Consider the following 17,295-nt stretch of genomic DNA (forward strand, 5'->3'; position numbering starts at 1 on the left):
TAGACTTCTTGGGAAATATGTAGATATGTGGATCTGGACGGCGCTTAGACTAGGGGGGGTAGTTTGTAGAGATTTCATAGCTCAACGGAATTGGATATACTTGCATTGCTTTTTACTATCAACTGTTGCAACTTTAATGGCATCTTTCCCAAGTTGATTTTTTGATGGCCAGTATAACCATAGTGATTCATATGTAACTAAAGTTGTTGACACAGATTCCCAATCACGATCTAGTCATCTAGCCCTAGTGCATTACGAGTCATGGGAATTGTGAATGAGGTCCTTTCTTGAGTACTTGAACTCAACAAAACTCTCAGTTGCTCGATAATATTACAGTCTCTATTCAATATCTCCAATTTCATCTCCAACAAAGCCTTCCAATCAATTAAAACTCAACCTACATCTTCCGACTTCCAGCTCAAAGAACTTGGGTCTTGTGGTGTTGCAGAATATTACTTGATAGTCCTCACATTTACAATAAATTACTTGCACAACATCCTTGAGAGCCTTCTAGCTCAATCTCAAAACCCATATTCCAATTCCCAGCACCTCTCCCACAACAAAAGTTCCCGTCTCGAAGCCATAATTCCAGAATTACTGAGGGCGTTCCATGCTGCAGTGTGCGCAGTAGCCATTTTGGCTGTTGCTGGATTTCTATTGTGGAAAGCAAGAAGGGCTCCGGTGCTCCCAGTGGTACAATATAGTCAGCCAACTATGCCTTCAGCTCCTGATAGGCAGAAGTATCGACAGGAGTCTGGAATCATCCATAACATGTTTTAATGGCGATGCTGGAATGTTTTGGCTATATATGGGGCGTTTTGGTGGAGTACTGAATGGCAGTGACGTACTCTTTATGTCTTGCTGGGGGTGGTCGGAATGCGAGGTTCTTTGAATGTGTTTGGAAAAGAGGAAGCTTGGAATCGGTACTTGGAGGGGATACGTGAGCTTGGTTGTGCTAAGTAGAAATTAATGTTCTTAAAATATGATCTAGCTAGCTGCCTTACTAATAATCATACTTCAATTCATCAACAGCCCTCTCCTTTATCTACAGTATTAAACTCTAGACGCACCATCATTCCCGTCTGTGGGATTTGAAACCATGTGCTTTCACTCTCTATTAGATATTCTAACATGTTCCTTAAATCTAATCAAAGTGCATCCTGTACACTTCTCTGCCGTGGTATTTTTAAAGTAGTGACTCGCAATCGAAATTTCTCTATGAATCATTAATATGACTCATACAAATCGTTCTCCATCTATCCAACATATTAGTAGTCATTGCGATCTTAGAGTAGACTGGCCGTTGATGCACCTCGCGAGTTTTCAATCTATCAAATTTCCAACATTCAAGAATCCAACACGTTCTTAACATCACAACTCACTTCCCTAAGTCAGACTCTAAATTTTTCATTGAGAAGCTATCCCATACTAACCATTAAATTTCTTGTCTTTTAAGTCTCCTCACTTGAACTGACAATATTCACATCACTGAACTCCAAAAATTTATATCTTTGTATCTTCGCATTCCTACATCCTCCACTTCTCGTCGCCTTATCATTTGGAAGCATTCTCAGATTTTCATCCCCTCAGCATTTCAGCTCACTAGATCTTGACTTCATTTCATCACGCTAGAACCCCAACACAGGATCCCGCAACCTTCAATTAGATTGCATTGCTCACGTTTCCGCACCATGTCGCCCTCCGAGAAACTTCTCAATTCCACGGGTTTCACTCACAACGCCAAAGAGATTCCTGGAGACTTCTCTCTTTTGGTTGAACTCCTCTTAGTAGTAGGTGTCGTGCTCATTAGAGGTATTGCAATGATACTTATAGTGTATAACATTGAGAGTTATGGAGACAAGAAGAGAGCAAGAAAGATTCTTGTCGACAAAGAGTTGCAGTGACTCAAAGGTTTAGGACTCGCACGAGTCGCATATAAGAGTGGTATTAGTCACTTTAAAGAGCCATTCGAAGCAGTTCTTCGTAGCCGAATCCTAGTCGAAAGAATAGGAGTCACTCGTTCCTTGAAGGTTATTTAGCTTGTTGGACCTTTCAGAATTTTCAAAATTTACCAATACTTCCTTCAACAACTTCTAATACTGCGACTCTCAAGATCCAAAGTCCATCCAGTATTCTTCCATACCATACTGCTCAACCAATCCGTCTCAAAATTCAGTTCACTTCGTTTGCCACTATCACATCATTCAGCTTTGAAGTGTCGTCGCCTTCATAACATCCTCACCTCGCATTCTTTCCTTGTCACATTTTCGATTCTTCACTAGAATTCACTTTACGATAGTCAGATCAACGATTTACGTCAAAATTCTACGAACAAGCCCCCACAAACTACACGAATAATAAACTTCTACCAAAAAACACAACAAACTTTCTACCCATGAGCTCCTCAAAATCCAGGTCGGATCTCACGCCCCCCAACGAATTAACCCGGACGTGTCCAAATACGAAATTCAATACCGTTAGTCTATACCAAGTCGGACTGACAGCACGTAGAATCAAGTCTTGCTGCCAAGCATGCCAGAGACGCGATGATGAACGGAGATGATTGAATTATCGCCATGATAAACCGCGTCATATTGGGGCGTGCCATAGAGTTTGGCTCGATTTGGAGAGCAAGTATGTCATAAAGTACCTAGTTCTTGGTGTTGGAAGCTGTTATGCTTGCTAGGGTTTGATACGACGATTTGCTTAACCATGTGTTTTGCTGTAATCTCTTCGACGAGGAACGGAATCATGAAGTTCGGCCTGTTCAGACTAGTCTTTACAGATTTCAGACAGTTGACTTACAGATTGCACACTTCGATGACGACACTTATTTGTGTGTGGTCTTTCTCCGCCGTTCTATTGCGTTGGAATGTTTCCTGGAATGGAAGAATGTGGTGGTGAAGGACTTGACCTGACAAAAATCTGCATCTTATAATCCCATCTTAGTTTCTCATAATCTAACCACTTTACACATTTTTGCATCCAACTAATTTCGCAATGCCCAAGATCCGTGAAAATTGTTGAGAAGTTAAGTTTTTTGTGAACTTCCTGCCCATCACAGAATTGAAAGGCGCGTTTTTCATTCCTGCCTACCCCTTTTTGCCTCTCCAACCTCCTATTTCTTACCCGATTTTGATTATGTATTCTCCGAATGCACAGAGAATACTCGTTATCGTATATTATCTCACACGCTCTTCAAAAGATAGTAGCTGTAGTCACCAAACTTGCAATCATACCTTCCCATTTTTCAAAGTCACCGCGATCCCCAAAAATATTGCTCGCACTTAAGCAACCTCGTCTCGAGAATATATTAGATATGGACAGCGCTACATCTATCACATATCCAAATCATAGTAATAACTCTATTTCCGGTCTTGTTTTCTGCGTAGCAGGAGCGGTGTTAGTATTCATATTAATCTTCGTCTGCTGTGGATACGGGTGTCTCAAGAAGAGGAAACTAGAGGCTCAGATCAGTAGAGAAGAAAAAGCGCAAGCTAGAGCACGCCGACTGGAGCAATTTGCCATGATCACGGTACCACCGAACGCTTGTTTGGCAAAATCTTGATGTAACTTTATGGGAAAGGAGGAAAGGGTTAGAATCAGAATTATGGAGCAAAAGGGGATTGTTTCATGGAAGATCAGAAAAGGAGAATTTTTCGGCTCCTCGCTAATGAGTTACCCATACCATACGACTTCACCGACTGTTGGAGTGAATATACGACATCAGGCTACACAAGTACAAGCGTTATACTGGATTGACTTCTAATACTGCAATCTCTCCACCTTCAAGATTTTAGTCGCATCCTGAAAGTGTAATGGTTCTCAAGTATCTACACCCTTACCAACATCATTGTACTTGAGTCATAACTCCCGAAAGCAAGTTGAGATCTGAAAGGCTTACATCAAGCTTGCAAAGCTCTTCCCACCATCGCAACCACACTCTACGAATCATCGGATATGCGGTCTTATAATATGCTCGATATATGGGAGGAAATTCTGGGCTATTTCGGTCCCGCTGATCACCAGCCCCGGAGTCAGCTAGTTCGTTGTGTTTTTGACAAAGTTTTATTGGTTGTAGGTTTGTCGCCGCTTGCTGTGGGTTTCATTGTCGGTTGTACCTTTTTCGCAATTACTGCTATCGCTGCGTTTCCTCTTTTCATAGCAGCTGTGGGTATGATGCTTGTCTCAGACTCTGTTGCTGTTTCTTTGGAGAATGTATATCGCACAATCAAGCGCTGGACCTCAAGAATGTGGTGCGGGATTTTGGGCAACCGCAAAGATTTAACAACAGACCAACTACCTACGACTAACACTCCACAAACAAAATTTTCTACAAAACAATCTCCAGTATCTAGTTTGGCTTCAAATATCTTCATCGACACTATGAACGATGAAAGAAAGTTCGCACTTCACAGTAATCCTGTGACAACAATGAAATACATTCTCTCTGATCCAGCTCCGGTATTTCCTTCTCCATGCGCTGAAATCAAAGGTCGCTCTAAAGAGAGGAATTCACAAGTTACGGCCCTTCCTCCTCCTCCATATAACTAAATAGTTACTCGGGCTTGAGTTTCTCGACGGCTTTGATTAATATACAGATTTTCTGAGCTGGATTTCAGAATAGGATAAATTTGACTGACATTATATGTTTCGCTGGGCGACCTTGATGTGTGCTGCGTTGATTTTTGGGATGGAGACGGATGGGAAAGAGAAAGTTTACGGACAAGGAATTGGTGTCTTGTGGGCTTCAATTGTGTAGGACCATGATTTTCGATACTAGGAAATTCGACAATCAAGATTCTGTATACGCCTTTTTTCCTCAAAACTTCAAAATCCGTGCAAGTGATGACTACTCGACTTTGATGATTCATTCATGAGTAATGTCTAAAATGTGAATCATAGTTTATGATTGTAATAACTATCCTTGAGTCACTCCACCCTGATGTATTTATTTGCTAGAGCCATGTCATACACAATATCTGTTTGAATCTCCAAGTTTGTTGGAGACTTTGAGTAAGTGAATCAATATTTTGTGTCTAGACGAACTTTCCATTCGGCTTATATCTTTTATGTCTACATTCTCTTCACAATCATTCCCCAGACTTCAAACCATATTACCACACGCCACCAAGCCTGTATCCAAAAAATCACAACGCTTTCGGCAAAATTCCCACGATTGTTACGTTCAGAGTTTCACTTCCACTTCCACCTCCACTCCTACTCACACCAAGCCATCAGCCTCCCAGCTTGAAAGATCCACCCTCTTTCTCCCATCAACAAATTCCTCACCCCCATACACACTCCCCTTCCACCCCACCATCACCCTCCCCAACCATGGATCCCGCCATCCCAATCATGGGCTACATCCTCCTCTCTATTTTCCTCCTCATCCTCCTCCTCATCATCAGTTTCTTCCTCATCTGCAAATATCAAATATATACCGAAACACAAAAAGCCCACGGACAATTATCTCCTCAAGCTCAGGGAATCAATGAGTTAGAATCGAGTACCAGGATTCTTCTTCGAAGAGGCGGGATCGGAAGGCGGGGGAAAAGATTGAGAGGTGTAGTACCTTTTAGGGCTGGGAGAGTAGGGTATTGCGAGGTTGAGGGAGAGGGGGTGGAGGGAGGGCAGAGAATGAATGATGATGATGGAAGGAATGAAATTGACGAAGTAGATGTGGTGGATGGAGAGATGGAGATGCTTGGGGCGCCGCCGCCTTATACTGGGCGGAGGGAGGTATGAAGGTTAGATTGTGGGATGGGGGCTTGAGATGGGGGTGGGGAAGATACGTATCGATGGGTGGTGTTATAGGAATCGAGGGTTTATGGCTATTAAATGCTGGGAGAAATTTTATGGGGAGATGATGGAGTCAACGATGGTCTGATACATAAACGGCATTGGTGGAAAAGGTGTCATAGCTATTCAGACAACAAAGATAGGATTTTATTTGGCACGAAAAATCTGTTGAATACCATTGATTCACATGATTCCTTTCAGTTGCTAAACAACATATCTATAAGAAAAGTAATAAGATTCCCTCTCTTCCATGTTCTTTCTTTCTCAAACCCAGGTATCAAATCATGAAACGATCTTCCAAATTCCTTTCCTAACCCCCTATCCTGTTTATATCCCTAGTCCCCATGTTTTCTGTAGAAAGATAATGACGATGATATGCAAATACATAGATATAAAATCCCTTTCATTCGTAATCCATAAAAATCCTGACTTTTCTTTTCTTCTTTCTTTCTCCCTTTTCCGAATACTAACTTACAAGATATGTTACGTTACCACAGAGTGATGTCAACACGGAGATCAAACAAGTCGATGAGTAAAACGATCTTAGAATCTTCCCCAAATAACTCCCTTTTCGCTCTCCCTCTTTTGTCCCGGACTCCTCATCGAATCCCTAACAATTTCCACTTTTTTACCCGGGGCCTGAGCTCCTTCCCTCAACGCCGGTATCGCCGCAACAGGCTGCGCCACCGGCGAAGGAGGCTCAATCACCACGCCCAAACCACTTCCTCTCTGTACCCAAGGCAATTTGCTTGAATCCAGATATTTTTCAAACTCCCACGTCCCCCCCGTTCCAACCCCATCGGTCGGAGTATCCACCCCCATCGTCGTATTCGTGAAGTGTGATTCCCGCCCACGACTATTGTTCGTCGTCACAGTATCATTTCCCGTCCCGGCATGACTATGACCACCGCTTCGTTCCCGATATGCTTCTGCTTCTTTGTCCATTCGATTCATACGTTCCATGCCACTATCTCTATTCATGCCCATATTCATGATACTTCCACTCCCACGGATTTCGCGATCGTTATCGATCCATGGTTTTGATTTTTCGGGATTAGATGTGATGAGAGCGGCATCGCTTGCAAAACTGAGTGCGCTTAAAGCAGGACTACTTGCACGGCTATCCATGTCCATCTCCTCTAGTTCCTCATCCATCTCATCCATTTCGGCCCAGCATAAAGCATCACTACCACCACTTAATTCATAAATCTCTTGAGCTTTCTCCTTTCTCTTCTTCTTACGCTCTTTACGATGTGTAGAAAGACTCGCGAGATGAAATGCGGGTTTTGGTTCGGTGGGGACCAAATTGAGGTTTTTGTTAAGGATAGTATCCGCTGCATTGCTATGGCTGGGGTTTTGGGAGATAGAAACACCGGAGTTGTTATATTGAGGGTTGAGTGTGAGATTGGGGCTCCCAATGGCTTTACCAATGTTTAGAGACAGCAATGAGCGATTGGATGGTGTTAAAAGGACGGAATTAGTGCCCTTGTCGAAGAAACTTAGCTCCGAAGGCGCATTAGAGACGTGTTTGGATTTTTTGTCTGCTTTGTCTTTGCTGGAGATGAAGGGGAGAGGTAAAGGAGAAGAAGGAGCAGAGCGAAATGACTCTTTTTTCGATAGACTTCGAGAAGTTGACGCGAAGGTAGAAACGGTGTTTGACCGTCCAGGAGTTTGTTTGCGTTGATGTGCGCGACGAAGAATGAAAATTGTTAGGCAGAGGGTTAAAGCTATTGAAGCAAGAATTGCGAGTACAATAGCTGCTACGATAGAAGTCGAGATCTTTGATTTTGAAGAGGAAGGTAATGGTGCGGGGTTATTGAGAGGAAATATTGTAGTTGGATTTGAGGGGGGATAGAATGTAGTCCAATTGCGTTGATGGATGGAGAATTGGGAACGTTCGTAGTCGGCAATCAGGTATGCCTCTTGGAGGAATGCTCGTCCAAGTGTGATCTGAGAATTATCGGCTGCTCGTTTGAGAGGGAAATAACGAGTACTGTTTTGTACAAGAGGATATTCTGCCCACCAATCAAAAGCAGCGTATGGGAGTGTAATGTTTACCATGGCTTTGGACGTCGAATTTGTGAGAGTAAATACAACAGAGGCATTTCTGTTGACAAGTGTAGTGTGTTGAGCATCAGTCAGTAAATACAGTTCTGATTCTGAATCGTAGATGATACCAATAGCTTCTTCGAACTTTTGGCATATACTTGTTGGTAGATATAGGTATGGGACCGATGAGTCGATAAAGGCTGGAAAAGAGGAGGATGGCGATGATACGACTTGAGATATCCCACCCGGTGATTTTATCGTGATTGCATTGACAGCAATCGTTAAGTCATCGCTAGAAGTGGCAAAATCGACAGTAAGATTATTTGGTACGAAGAGAGATTCTTCATAACCACCTAAAGTAAGATTGCCTAAGACTCCTCCACCATTGGCTCCCCGCCATTACGATAGTAAGCACCTGCAGTGTAGCCATATGATAATGATGGGATATGGCCTTGAGACTTGAGATTGGACATATAACTTGGGACAGGTTCAGTTTTGCTCGAGAAATTTGTAGGTGCCGGATTAAGACCAAAAAGACCCAGCCAGAAGTCATGAGTGGCGATTGTTGCGAGCACTTGTGAGCTTAGGGGGGGGAATCCACTACCGGGGGATCCCAACACGATGGTATCGTTGCCATAGTCTCCATTGCCAGTAAGACCTAGACTGGACTCAACTTCCAAAGCAAATTCACCTCCGGGATTAATGGTGTTTGGTACCCTAAACTCTTGTTAATGCCATGATTATACAAAGTATCTTATGCAATCCACGTACCATGTGGTAGACGAGTTTGAATTAAAATTCAAACCTCTCGAGCTATAACATGTTCCTGGGTCTGATGAAGTACAACCATCTGGTGATACGACCCAAGGTTGGTTACTTGCTGTTGATATGAAGACCAGAACAGGTTGAGGAGGTGTTCCCACTGTAAGCCAGAAGCTTGACCAATTCCCGTCAATACCATTCCTAATGACATCGTTAACAAGTGATGTGCTTAGATAGACGTTTGAAGATCGACAAAAACTTACCAATTACCACTTGGAAGGACAGTGAGAGGAGGGACAAGGGTTGATGAAGTTGCTGAAGCCAAAGTCTGCTCAAGAAGGCCGAGGATAAGCAATAGGGCGAAGACCAGATACCTCCAAGAAGACATCGGCATTGGAAAATATCATTAAGGAGAGTTTCATAAGATTAATAATTGTTGAAAAGACAGAACATGCTGGCTATGATACAATAGCTGCTGGTAAGGAGAGACAAGAAAGAGAAAAGAGAAAGACGAAAACGGGTTCAAACGGCACGAAAGAGGTGTAACTTGAACACAAATTTCCGACAAGATCTGCATCAAGACGGGAAAGTCTAAAAGAAAAGTAGTGTACGTAGGAAAGGTCGAGAACTTGGAGGATTCAAAAAACGTGCTGTGCGTACCGGGCACCTATATGATACTACCATACTACCATTTCGTGTGTCAGATAATTTCAACTGCCAGGATCTGCGGATGGATAGGAGGAGGAAAAAACAGCTTCTATCAAAATTGCCTAGAGCTTAGAATGGTGCTACACACAAAGAGGGGCGAGATTGAGTAGTTAGCATAATTAATGAGAAGGATTCATCTTTGGCTTTGTCATGAACTATATGTGGCATATGACTAACCAATCTTCAATCACCATTATGTAGAAGCGGGAGATTCATAAGACAATAGGTCCACCAGTCTGTATAACCTTGGGGCCGAAATCCATCCTCGCTTGGCAGATGGATGACGAAAACAAAAGATACCGTACCAGTAATATCTCTATGAAGCTTTTGTGTAGCTCTGTGTAGCTTTGACAAGGGAGCTTCAAGGTAATTCCGAGGTCCTCACACTGTACTCTATTATAGGTCTATTAGGAATCCCGAGAATTATAGCAAAATGATTCCAGTTGAGTATTTGAAACATAAACCTGGGGTAAACGAGGCTCTCTTTCATAACACGGCCACCGAATTAATTGAATTTTGATCCATTAAATCTGGATTCAAAATCCTCAGTGAAGCTCTCAAATTTTCAATTGCAAAAATAATGCGATTCTGTACTGCGATTCAAAGTAGTATTTCCCACCCTGACCTTCCGCTTCTTTTTTGTCAAAAGAAAGCAAGGGGCTGATTCTTCAAATCCGCGACGATGTAACGATATCTTCGTGTCATTTGATTTCCACATAAAACCAAGGTCCCCTGTTTCCAAAGGATCGGATTAATCGAGGTTGAATCCTTACGAAAACGTGGAATAGGGATGATGATGAGTGAGAATGTCAGACGGTTAGTTTTTTTGGTGGTAATTGAAATTTGAAAAAGATGGAATGGTTTGTTAACATGTGGATTGTTACTTTGAAATGGAAAGGAGTTGTTGCATTCGGAAACGCGGTGGAAGCCGGTCGATTTGTCTCTTATAATACTTGACTGGTTTCTTAGTGACCATGGTTGCGAGCTTTACGATATTATAATAGATCGGAACGAGAGCTCTGGAATGAGAGAGAGAGAGATATATATATCATTAAGGTATTCATATCGTGTTGTGAAGTCTCAAGAAATACGTAGAAGGTATAGAAGGCTCGGGTAGATTGAGTAGATTACTAGACGGGTATGAAGAAAGCCTAAACTTAAGTAATCATAAGCTAGACATTTAGCGGCTAAAGACTTATCACAAGCGGCAGCACACTTCATTACGAGACAGACTACCCACCACCATCACCACCACCACCATCATCATCATTACCATCGTAAAGAGCCCCCAAAAAGGCCATTGTCCAATTTATTCGAGTCTCCTGTACGAATACTCGTTCATCCACGCACGATACAGGCAGCCGTATTTGTTTTTTGGTTCTATAAGCCATCTTTTATTGTAACCTCAGGTGATTCCCAGTTTTCTCACATATGTTTGGGCATTGTGATACGAGAAGGTACACCAGTACAGCAGATATCGTGCTGGAAAAAAGAACCTTCCTCACGTCACTTCCAGCAGTGTTTAGACTTCTGGAAATGATGGCTTTGTTATACATTTCCAGATTTGCCACCTAAGCCTTATATTACTGATCCTCTCACCGTACTGCTAATCTAATAAATTACATTGTCACACGACGGTACCTATTCAAGTGTATCTACCAGATCTCTAGAAATTCCGTCTTACTTCAAGGTTTCTGGTGAAATGGAGCGATGTCACCTCAGAATATCTCTGCTTCCAAAAATATCCTGAGAAGCAGAGCGAGAGAGAAAGAGAGAAGAATGCGCAGCCAACATACAGCATCGCACACACTCACACTCACACTCACATTCACATTCACGGTGCACCCACACCTCACTAATACTCCAGATTGGTCGAAAACGGTTTCTATCGTTATATGTAGGTGCCTCGGGTGCTTTGTTGTCTTCCCTTACGCAGTGTACCTTTTTCTGCAAGGGGCCACATCTATTACATTGAACCTTTGAAGTATCCACTAAGATTACTGTATTTTATTTCAACCGAGTCTTATTCATCCCATCACAAACTGGCACAGCCGCTTTCGTGACCTTCCTTGATCTTTCTTGATCCTTCAACCTACCGTTCCTTCCACTCATTTGTTTACGAAAAATCGAGGCTCTATATTTGGCCCACGCATGTTGCTTACGATGGATTTGAGTTGCCGAATGGAGCAAGTCACTCTATTTACGATGCAAGCCCATTAGTGTCAGGCACAGCATCGACTCTTGCGCACCAGCAAATAATTCAATGATGATCTCGTTGATCAGCCTTCCATTCCATCGCGAAGGGGAGAACCACCCTTGTAATTTTTAGGATGGGGATCTAACTTGTTACTTTCTCAACTACCAAGTGACTTAACTTACAAACCCAACTGTTTAATATATTTCCAAATTTCATCATGAAATTGTTTCGTGAAGCAGGCTTGTGGGTGAGAAATATCCTACCTGGGTACTCAGCCCCAGGGTTTCATTTCTTTCAAGAAGAATATAGGAGCCTCCCCCTCTTACAATTCTCTTCTTTTCCTCCCTCTCTCGTCGTTTGTCTCTTTTAATTCTATGTTCTCATAAGACTTTATCAATGGGTTGATGCCCGGCGTATTGTCCCGTTTTCACCATGAAAGTTTTGCCAGTTCTTCTTCTAGGCACCCTGTCTCTTCTAGATCCAGTAACCGCTTCTTCTAAACTAGACCAAGGTAAGATTAGTCAATATTGATTTGTGGGATTGGTTCATCTTGTGGCGTTAAGTGTTACATCTGCTGATTCGTTCTTTCCTCCTAGATGGTGTAGTTCGAAGGTATACTAATGAAACCTCATCGTCGCATATAACTTCTTCTACCATATTATCAAAAGGGTCTCCGACCACCACACTCATTTCATCTAGCACATTGCAGATCTCTTGTACGGCAACAGTCACTTCAACAAGTGGCCAGCCCTTAATAGCTGCAAGAGAAGCTTGTCCTACCACTGTCACTATCGTTCATACACCCACGTCACTTCCACATACTAATAAAGCTGTCGTTGAGGCAAGTACTTCTGAAAAGGCTACCGTTGCAACCTCAGCCGAGTCATCCATATTGAAAGAATCGGTACACACTACCATCTCCAACACAGATCTTAAGTCGAGCCCTACTGGTTCCCACTCAGCCTCTTTATCACTCCAGTCTTCGAAAACTTCCGTTGAAGCTTCCGATAAATTTTCAAATACTGCTATCGCTTCTAGTACTAGCACCTCAAAGTCAACTGAGCCAATAAGTTTAGTGACATCAAAAACACTCAGTAATCCAACCCAGCCCTCAAGTGTCTCTACCGCATCTACTGCTTCGCACTCAAGTGTAGTTGGTGAATCTTCATTATCAAAGACATCTGAGTTGTCTTCGAAACCGCTTTCTTCGACGACTTTATCTGGTGGCACGACAACAACGCAAGCTTTCACACTGACAGTACCGTCAGCTGAATCGACAAAACTCCTTGCATCTTCAAACACAATCAGCTCATCTGCCTCGTCAGCGCATACTGATATATCAAAGTCTGAGCCTTCATTTATCTCTAATACATCCAAGTCTACCGATTCTTTATCCTCAAATCTCATTTCTACCACCAAGAGCGAGTCTATCGCATCCAGGACTTCCAATTCTGCTTCATCTACGACTGTCTTCTCGACATCTTCTGGAACAATAGTCCCCCAGCCAACTGTTTCAGCTTCTACTGTTCCAAATTCAAAATCTAGTTCTGATGCCAATTTGGTATCTTCAAGTGGATCACCAAGGACATTGACGTCAAAAACATCCGAATCTTCTGTTCAGTCAACACATGAGTCCAAGTCTGAAGCTAGCTTGACCCAATCTTCAATAACTACATCTACCTCTCTTTCAAGAGCATCTGAGACTTCTATTCAATCGACACGTGAGTCGGAATCGGAGATTGGCTTGGAGTCTTCAAAGGTATCGTCAAACATTTTGACGTCCAAGACACCTAAGCCTTCCTCTGTTCAAACAACACGCGAAGTCAAATCGGAATCCAGTTTAACATCTGCGCAAGTTTCTACGACTGCTGTCTTGACCTCCAAAACATCAGGGTCGTCTATTCAAACAATACGTGAGAGCAAGTCAGAGTCAAACCTATCCCTCTCGGCAAATTCATCGGTTTTCTCAACTTCTACAAATTCAAAGACGTCTTCTGCTCAAACAACACAAGAAAGCAAATCAGAACTAAGCAAATCTGGTTCATCGGCTTCATCAGTTCTAGGCCTCTCAACCTCGAAAGCGTCTGGGGTACCGACTCAAACTCAAAATCAATCGACTGAAGAATCAAAATCCAGTTTTTCTACTACTGTAGCTCAATCAAGTGTAGTAACGTCAAAGACTCAAACTCAGACTACTCAAACTACTCAAGAGTCATCTTCGGGAAAGCAGTCGAGTACTCACAGCCCAGTTCCCGACGCTACCACATCTCACAGCTCGAGTGTGCAAGGGCAAACTTCTTCTGTAATCAAGCAATCAGATACTACATCTCATAGCTCGGGTGTGCAAGGAAAAAGTAGTACATCGGAATCAAAGGTCACGAGCAAAACTGCCGAGACTTCTACTAAGGGCAAACCGGAAACTCCTTCTCAAAGTACAAAGCTTGCAAGTACTTCTGAAAAATTAAGCACTTCTACACGAGTACTTGAAACTGCTACAACAAGTATCAAATCATCAGTCAGTGAAACTCCAAAGCATAGCAGTTCAGTAGAGGGAGTATCTACATCGATTAAGATCTCAGAGGTCCATTCAAGTAGCACTACCTCCTCCAATCGATCAGAAAAGACCGAGACTACAAAAACTGAAGGGGCCTCTCATATATCCTCTTCATTACCCAGTAAGTCTACAGGTGAAAGTTCTTCTACTACCAGTGAGAAGCAATCGACGACTTCTCATACAACAAAGCTTTCAAGCTCAGAGGTCATTTCTAAAACGGAGACGGCAAAAGAAGTAACAGAGCCTACTACATTACCTACAAGTAAGGTTCAGACTTCGAGTCAAAGTACTACATCAGAATCATCAAAGTCACACTCCTCAAACACATCTACATCGACACAAAGGGAATCAAGCACAAAAGCCACTTCCACTCCAACTTCTTTTTCTCGGCCTTCATCAACAGAAATGAATACGAGTGTTATCTCAGGTTGTACGGCAACCCTCTCGGTTGTCGGTCAAGTCTTACCAGTATGCCCACATACCATCACTCTTGATTCATTCTTTTCCACTTCGAAAACATCTGGTTCTGTTTCACCTACTAGTATTATAGTCTCGACGAGTGTTTCTGCTACTTCAAAAATGGCTGAAACTACTAGTAAGACATCTGATGGTAATCCAGCTACTTCCAACCCAGCTACTTCCAACCCAGCTACTTCCAATCCAGCTACTTCCAATCCAGCTGCTTCCAATCCAGCTACTTCCAATCCAGCTGCTTCCAATCCAGCTACTTCCAACCCAGCTACTTCCAACCCAGCTACTTCCAATTCAGTTAGCAAATCGCCAGATGCGCCTACTTTATTTTCTCAAACCAGTGTACAAACAACCAACCCAGTTAGCAAGTCTCCGGATACGTCTCTATCGATTTCTGCAACCAGTAATCCAACAAATCCTGTATCTGTCCCAGGGAGTAAGCCGGCTGATACTACAACTAATATCCCACCGCCAGGATCTACGGTTCCTGGATCCATTGCAGTTTCTACTACTTCTAATCCAGCTACGAGCAGATCACCTGATGCTCCTACTTCTAATCCAGCAACCACTAAACTGCCCGATGCTCCTACCTCGGTCTTAGCAAGTAGCGCACCGGTTGTACCAGCTACAACGAAGCCATCTGAATCTCCTGCTACTAGTGCAGGAACTACTAAATCACCCGATGCGGCCACTTCAAATCCAATAACTACAAAGTTACCTGACTCACCTATTTCACCTACGACTAGTCCTGTGACTTCAAACACTAGTAATGGCGGAGGAGATGTTTCAAATATTGCCCCAACAACATCGCCAACTACTAAAGCTCAGACTGAAACTGCCAAGGCGATCTCAACTCCACAACCAACTTCAAATCCCGTATCTGTACCCGAAACAAAACCAACTGATACTGCGACCAATGTGACACCGACAGGATCAACAGTCTCTCCATCAATTGCATCACCGCCAGTATCTAATCCAGCTGGAACAACGAGTAATGTACCGCTGCCAGGGACAACGAGTAACGTATCACCACCGGTAACAACAAATCCAGTATCTACTCCTGGAACTAAGCCAGCTGATAATACTACAAACGCATCACCACTAGGATCTACAGTTCCTGGATCGACGGCAACTCCACCTGTGTCTACAAACCCTGTATCTGTTCCTGGAACAAAGCCATCAGATACAGCTCCAATAAGCAATCCAATTAACACTGCAACTGGAAGTCTTGCATCTCCACCTTCATCTGCTGAAAATACTGGAACTACTACTCCTGCTATCGGAATTCCAGTTGGACTACCGAGTGACAAAAGTACAGCTCTCCCAACCACTGGAACGAGTGATATAATCGGTACCCAACCCGTAGCTAGTAATCTTGGCATCCAAACGGGCGGCACAGGAAAATCACCCTTACCATCTGACACCGCTTCCATCATTTCCAGCATTCAAGTACCACCCACCGGCGTAAAGACAAATCCCGATGTAACCACTGCAATTTCCAGCCCAACTATAATTCCCACAACCATCAAGCCTTCACCAGGCCAAACCACTATCGCTCCCGTTGTATTCAATTCCCTAACTCTCAGCCAAGGAAGTTCCAACTTCGTAGTCGGTTCACAAACCATAAAACCCGGTTCCGAAGCCACTGTAAGTGGCGAACGTATCTCCATCGCTCCATCCGGCTCCGCAATCATCATAAATGGCGTAACCACAAGCACTACGCCTACACCTACTCCATCCAATGGAGCCAAGGCCGTCTTGTCAACCACCACTGAGCCCCTTCCTGGTGTCGTTGTCGTCGGAACATCTAGTGTAACAGCCGATTTCACTAAATCTGGTTTTGTCATCGGAAGCGCCACTTTGACTCCCGGAGGTGCGATTACGCAGGGAAGTACTATTATCACTCTCCCTCCTAGTAGTACTACTTCTCTCCCTTCAAATGTCGTAGTAATCGGATCTTCGACCTATACCAAAAATTCCGCTTCTGGAGTTGTAATCGGTAGTCAGACTCTGAAACCAGGTTCCGTTATCACGGTCGATGGATCTACGGTTTCTTTATCACCAACTGGAAATGCGGTGGTGGTCAATGCAAACAGTGGGTTTGTAACAAGTACTGCTTCTTTGCAAAGTGTAGTTCCATTGAACAGTTTAGTCATTGGGGGACAAACGCTTACGGCTGGAGGAACGGTGACGGAGGGTGGTGATATATTGAGTTTGGCGGCGGGAGGAACGGGGATTGTAGTCGTAGGGACTATGACTGTGGGTGCTGGAGGTGCAACAGAAACGGCGAAGAAGAAGAGTGCGGGTGTGAGGATGAGTCTTGGTGGGTGGGGATTACTGTACTTACAGGTCTCTTTTGTGCTTTTGGGGTTGTTGATGTGAGTGGGCTTGTGAAGGGGTGGATTTTTGAGATATTCTAGTCTATGCAGGTTGGAGGTTTGGGGAAAGGAAAAGAGGTGTTTATTTTTATATTTTTATATTGAAGAGGAGGGTTTGTAGCTACAAAACAGGATAATGAGATCATACTAGCGAGCGAAAAGTTCTGGATAGTTTGGAGGACGTGTGTGTGGTTTTTCTTTTTTTTTCCTCTACTTTCTTTGCTTTCTTTTGTTTTTGTATTATTACCATTATATACCTAGGTATCCAAAGTCTTTGTATCTACGATCGATGTCTGTTTATGGAAATGAGCAATTGGGGGGTCATGGATGGGATGAGTGGATTGGATTGAATTGTAGGGGGACGCTGTGGATTA

General features: G+C 43.2%; 3 protein-coding genes across 3 annotated transcripts; 2 read left to right on the forward strand and 1 right to left on the reverse strand.

The window, feature by feature from the left end:
- Positions 1-3,960: 3,960 nt before the first annotated feature.
- Positions 3,961-4,554, forward strand: Bfra_007234 (uncharacterized protein; the record flags this gene model as incomplete). The annotated part of the gene is made up of 1 exon (XM_037337608.1): positions 3,961-4,554. One exon carries the CDS (start codon positions 3,961-3,963, stop codon positions 4,552-4,554), a length of 594 nt encoding a protein of 197 aa, XP_037186988.1.
- A 1,791-nt stretch (positions 4,555-6,345) lies between these two features.
- Bfra_007235 (putative peptidase a1 protein) lies at positions 6,346-9,007 on the reverse strand (the record flags this gene model as incomplete). The annotated part of the gene is made up of 4 exons (XM_037337609.1): positions 6,346-8,204; positions 8,255-8,568; positions 8,623-8,814; positions 8,877-9,007. The coding sequence occupies 4 exons, from the start codon at positions 9,005-9,007 to the stop codon at positions 6,346-6,348; spliced, it is 2,496 nt and encodes an 831-aa protein (XP_037186989.1).
- A 2,943-nt stretch (positions 9,008-11,950) lies between these two features.
- On the forward strand, positions 11,951-16,925 carry Bfra_007236 (uncharacterized protein; the record flags this gene model as incomplete). Its single annotated transcript, XM_037337610.1, has 2 exons — positions 11,951-12,029; positions 12,115-16,925. The coding sequence occupies 2 exons, from the start codon at positions 11,951-11,953 to the stop codon at positions 16,923-16,925; spliced, it is 4,890 nt and encodes a 1,629-aa protein (XP_037186990.1).
- Positions 16,926-17,295: the final 370 nt, after the last annotated feature.

The sequence above is a fragment of the Botrytis fragariae genome (assembly GCF_013461495.1).
Source record: "Botrytis fragariae strain BVB16 chromosome Unknown tig00000795, whole genome shotgun sequence".
NCBI lineage: Eukaryota > Fungi > Ascomycota > Leotiomycetes > Helotiales > Sclerotiniaceae > Botrytis > Botrytis fragariae.